The 5521-nt window shown below is 58.0% G+C and overlaps 1 protein-coding gene across 1 annotated transcript; it reads right to left on the bottom strand.

Moving 5' to 3' along the window:
- Nucleotides 1–2071: 2071 nt before the first annotated feature.
- On the bottom strand, nt 2072–4086 carry SOWAHD (sosondowah ankyrin repeat domain family member D). Its single transcript, XM_055438774.2, has one exon. The coding sequence runs from the start codon at nt 3990–3992 to the stop codon at nt 2637–2639; it is 1356 nt and encodes a 451-aa protein (XP_055294749.2). The 5' UTR covers nt 3993–4086; the 3' UTR covers nt 2072–2636.
- Between the last annotated feature and the right edge of the window lie 1435 nt (nt 4087–5521).

Below are 5521 nucleotides of genomic sequence, written 5' to 3'. Positions count from 1 at the left end.
CCTTGAATATTCATTGGAAGTAATTCACTGGAAGGACTGATGCTGAAGCTGAAGCTCCAATACTTTGGCCACCTGATGGAAGAGTCAACTCATTGGAAAAGACCCTGATGCTGGGAAAGATTGAAGGTAGGAGAAGGGAGTGACAGGGATGAGGTGGTTGGATGGCATCACCGAGTCAACAGGCGTTTGAGCAATCTCTGGGAGATAGTGAAGGGCAGAGAAGCCTAGTGTTCTGCAATCCATGGAGTTGCAAAGAGTTGGACACAACTTAGTGATTGAACAACAGCAACGTTGTGTAAATATGTTTAAGGTATAGTTACTAGTGACACGGGGCAGACTGAGAATAAATAGGAAGGATTTGGATCATTTCATGGATATGAGTCTAACAGGTTATTAAGGACTGGTGGGAACGTTTTGAGCTGAGAAGGGGCAAACAGGCCTGCCAAGCAGAGATGGAAACCTGGATGGATGCGCTCAGGGTGGTGTCTCTGGGCTGTGTGGGGTGGTGACTCAGTTCCTCCCTGGCCTTCAAGGACTGGGATAGGAGGGCTAAGGACATAGCAGTCCATTGCAAGGGCCACCCAAGCCTCCAGGGATACAGTGCTATTTCAGAAATCTGCTGTTCTCAGAGGCAGCATGGATTTCCAGCCACCCACTACTTCTCGGTCCATTCAGCTCCAATCAAGCAACCCTCCTGTATTCTACTCAATTCACAGTATTTCTAAATGGGAGCAATTTTCCAAACTACAACTTATATATTAAATATAATTAAAAGAAACCCACAATGCTGATGATTAAAGCCCTATCTTGGAGAAAAGTGCCAAGGGGTGTGTCTCATTGGAGGACAGAAGTCAAGGTAAATTACATGACTCACCAGGAAATATTAGAAAAAGTATTTGGAAGCTTTTTCCTTTTACCTCCCCTCAATGGCAAGCCACTCCAGTACTGTTGCCTAGAAAATCCCATGGATGGAGGAGCCTGGTAGGCTGCAGTCCGTGGGGTCGCTAAGGGTCGGACACGACTGAGCGACTTCACTTTCACTTTTCACTTTCACACATTGGAGAAGGAAATGGCAACCCACTCCAGTGTTCTTGCCTGGAGAATCCCAGGGACGGGGGAGCCTGGTGGGCTTCCGTCTATGGGGTCACACAGAGTCGGACACGACTGAAGTGACTTAGCAGCTGCTCCCTTCAGGGAGAAGGAAATGGCAACCCACTCTAGTATTCTGGCCTGGAGGATTCCATGGACTGAGAAGCCTGGTAGGCTATAGTCCACCCACGGGGTCACAAAGAGTTGGACACGACTGAGCAACACACACACACACACACACACACACCCCTTCCTGCAGACAGCTACACACACACACACATACACACCTCCCTGCAGACAGCTACACACACACACCTCCCTGCAGACAGCTACACACACACACACACACACACACCTCCCTTCAGACAGCTACACACACACACACACACCTCCCTGCAGACAGCTACACACACACACACCTCCCTGCAGACAGCTACACACACACACACACCCCTCCCTGCAGACAGCTACACACACACACCTCCCTGCAGACAGCTACACACACACACACACACCTCCCTGCAGACAGCTACACACACACACACACACACACCTCCCTGCAGACAGCTACACACACACACACACCTCCCTGCAGACAGCTACACACACACACACACACACACACACACACACACCCCTCCCTGCAGACAGCTACACACACACACACACACACACCCCACCACACCCCTCCCACCCCCCGTAGACAGCTCCTCTGGACTGAGATTCACAGGAGGCCAGACCTAGATGCCAAAGAGTCTGGGAGACAGGTAAACAGTGTGTCTCTACTCAGAGCCAAGGTGAAAGGAGCTCCTTTGGTGCACAGCTTGGCCACTTTCTCTGAGACTGAGGTCCAGAGTCTGTTCTGGATCGCTAGCTCAAGGCCACGGGTTGGTGACCTACTCCCTGCAAACACAGGGAGCTTCTCCCTTGGTGGTTAATGAAAAAAAAAAAGTCACTCAAATGACAGCTTTGTCATGTGAAAGAAAAACATTCCATTTTAATATGCTAAAGAAGTTATTGGGGATACATTAGAAAGGGTCCCCTATCGGTAAGCCCTGCTTGTCTCTGGAGCAGGTTGACAAGGGCTGGTTCATCCCCCCCAAATAACTTGTTAATAGCTAAGTCAGGCCTGCAGTTACACTTCCTCTGGATCACTGGTTTACAGTCTTATCTCATTCTTCTAGCAAATGTTTCCTAATAAACCCGGAGCCTCTGCCTGCCAAGAAACGGCTACTGGAAGCATAACTTTCCTTGTCCCAAGCTCCTGCACCGAACTCCTAAATCCTGTAGTTTGGGGACTCGGCACCAGGACCGCTTGGTGCCTGGTTCCAGCGTCTCCTGGCCGGTGTAGTAGGAGACCTGCGACAGGTGCCTGAGACCCACCCCGAGGGGGTCTGCTCCTGGCAGGCCCAGCGCCCACGGCTGCGGATCGAGCTGAGTCCCGGGCGCCTCCTCATGGCCAGGGGCGGGCAGGTCGCGGGACCGCCCGGGGCAAGGGCCTCGCCGCAGCGTCGGGGTCCCTCCACGCTCTCCCGTCTCCGTCGCCTTCAACGGTCCTGGAAGAAGGGGAACACATGGCGGAGAAGGCCTTGAATTTGCGCCATCCGGCTGCCCACGGAGTCTCTCCCCTTGGCTGGCGCCACCGCCGCGCGGGCCGTCTTCTCCACGAGCGGCGCGCCCACTGCGATCGGGGCGCGTCTCGGCGTCCACGCGGCGCCGCCGCTGCTGCTGTTGTTGGCGTTCTTACGGCCCCCGTCTCGGCCGCCTGCCTTCTCCCAGTCCTCCGCCCCCGACAGCTCCCGCAGGCTCCAGGGCGCGTCGGGCCTCAGGTAGTGACAGGCCCGGTGGCCGCTGTGGTCGCGGCGCGTGGGGTCAGCCCCCAGGGCGCCCACCAGCACCTTGATGACCATGTCGTGGCCCTGCAGGGCCGCCAGGTGGAGGGGCGTGAGGCCGCCGCTACCTGGGGCGCTCACGTCGAGCCGCAGCCCCTGGCGCTGGGCGAAGTCGTGCAGCAGGATGAGCTCCTCGTGGCGCCCGTGCTTGGCCAGCCAGTGCAGCACCGAGTAGCCCGTGATCGGGTCGCCGCGCAGCAGCAGCCCCGGCTCGGCTTCCAGCAGCTCCTGCAGCGCCTCAAGGCGGCCTTCGGCGGCCGCCAGTATCCACGCGTGCTCCCGGGGCTCCAGGCACAGCCCGCTACCGCCCGGTCCGTTCGGCCCGCCCGCGGACTGCTCCTCCGGGCGCTCGTCGGACAGCCACCCGGCGGGAGCCGCCCCCTGCAGCCCCAGCAGCTCCAGCCGCGCTCCCCGCCGGCGCGCCGAGCCTGTTCCCGAGGGCATCGGCGCGCCCAGGACAGCGGGCTCCCCGGTGGCGGCGGCATCGCCCCGGTACCTGCCCAGGTCGCCGGCGTCCACTCTCGAGGGGCGGGGCTGCGGGGCGCTCCTCGCTCTCAGCTTGGTGCGCGGCAAGGAGGCCTCGGGGGCCGGCTTGGCGGCCCCTCGGGGCTCGGCCATGGCCCGGCCGCCGCGGCGGCCCCACTGTCGAGCGTCGGCCGCCGTTCCCGGGCCCCACCGAGAGGAACTGGAGCTTTCGGGGAAGGAAGCGGCTTGAGCAACTGAGCTCGGAGGGAGGGAGCGAAGGAAGCTAGGAGAGGGAGGGAGAGCGCAAGCGAGCCGGGGGAGGGCCGGGCGGTGGGGGCGTGGGGGCGGCGGAGGGCGGGGAGCTCCGGCCCGGCCTCCAGCGCGAGCCCCTCTCCCGCGCCCGTCCCCCCGGGTTTCGGGCGGCCCCGCCCCAAACGGCCAGGTGAGCTGGCGGCGCCGCCTCCCGCCCGGCGAGGGCCACCGTGGGGCCGGGCTGCGAGCGCCGCCCGGATCCGCCCGCGGCCGCAGACGCCGGGTTCTCGGCATCGCCACAGACAGCTACCGGGCTGAAGACGATCCAGGGAACCCCCTCGCCTGCGAACTGAGCTCGGCTTCCAGCCAAGGCCTCCGGGAGCGTGATCCTTGAGGCTCCGGGGCGCTCGCTCCCCGCCCCTTCCTTCGCCCTTCCCTCTTATCTCCTCGGAAGTCTCCGTGCACTTTGTCCCTGAGCCGCCTTTGTCCCGCGCCTCGCATTCGGGGAGGTGGCCTGGCTGCCCCGTGTGACTAGGGTTCCCTTGCACTCCCCTTCTGTGCCTTGACCCTTCCTGCAGCTGCCCCGGATTCCTGCAGGGAAACTCGAGAAAGGGTCCAGGCGGGAGCCCTTCCAGGGAACTGAGGACTATTCCCCTGCTTGGGCTTCCCTGATGGCTCAGTGGTACAGAATCCGCCTGCCTATGCAGGTAGACATAAGGGACTTGGGTTGAATCCCTGGGTCGGGAAGATCCCCAGAAGAGGGCAGTTCAACTCCCTCCAGTATTCTTGCCTGGTAAGTCCCATGGACAGGGGAGCCTGGTGGGCTACAGTCCATGGAGTCACAAAAGATTTGGACAGGACTTAGCGACCAAACAGCAATATTATCCTGCTTCCCTTCCGGGGGCTCCCTACCCAGCTCTCCGCCCTCATCTTTTTAACCTTTCCTGACTAGACTTGAAGAAGTAGGTGAAATCAGTCATTGGCCAGGAACGCCTTACCCTCTTCAGAGATGTATCCTGCTCTCTTCTAGAAGGACCTGCTGATTTCTGGGAATTCATTGTTTTAGGGCTTTTAAAAGAGGAGGCAGTTTTACCTTTTCACTCCTAACATTAGCCTCCTCTTTGTTCTTTTCTTCTCTCAATAAATGGTAGTTTTTGCATCTTCCACACCCTCCTCCATGTTAGGGAGTTCAGTCAATGAACAGTGGGGAGCCATAGAAGGTTCTTGAGCCATAGAGGGACAGAGCTATGATTAAGGTAGCTTTAAGGAAGATGATTAGGGGTTTCCCTCATAGTTCAGTTGGTAAAGAATCTGCCTGCAACACAGGACACCCGGGTTCGATTCCTGGGTTGGGAAGATCCCCTGGGGAAGGAAATGCCTACCCACTCCAGTGTTCTTGCCTGGAGAATTCCATGGACAGAAGAGCCTGGCAGGGTACAGTCCATGGTGTCACAAGAGTCGGACATGAATTAATGACTAAACCACCACCACCAAGGAAGATGATTATGGGAGACGCAGAAAGCCAGGAGCCAGTTCCAATAGCCTAGGCCAAAGGGAGGCTAAGCCAGGCCCCTCTACTGGGTCTCACAGTGATGGAAGGTACCAGAGGCTTTTCCACCTTCACCCTCAAATATTTGAGACCAATCCAAAATATCTGGAGCTTCCCTTCATGACAGCCTATGCATTTGTAGTCCATTTTTTGAACAATTTTTTTCATGTGCCACTCTGCCAAATGCTTTATATGTGTGACGAGTTGAATCACTGGAAAAGACTCTGATGCTGGGAAAGGTTGGGGGCGGGAGGAGAAGGGGACGACCGAGAAT

The sequence above is a fragment of the Moschus berezovskii genome, chromosome X, assembly GCF_049115385.1.
Source record: "Moschus berezovskii isolate FMDL1 chromosome X, NW_MosBer_1.0, whole genome shotgun sequence".
Classification (NCBI taxonomy): domain Eukaryota; kingdom Metazoa; phylum Chordata; class Mammalia; order Artiodactyla; family Moschidae; genus Moschus; species Moschus berezovskii.
This window is presented reverse-complemented; position numbering and strand designations above follow the sequence as displayed.

Coding starts and splice junctions, on each gene's coding strand:
- SOWAHD (XM_055438774.2), bottom strand. CDS start 3,992: ATGCCGAGAACCCGGCGTCTGCGGCCGCGGGCGGATCCGGGCGGCGCT.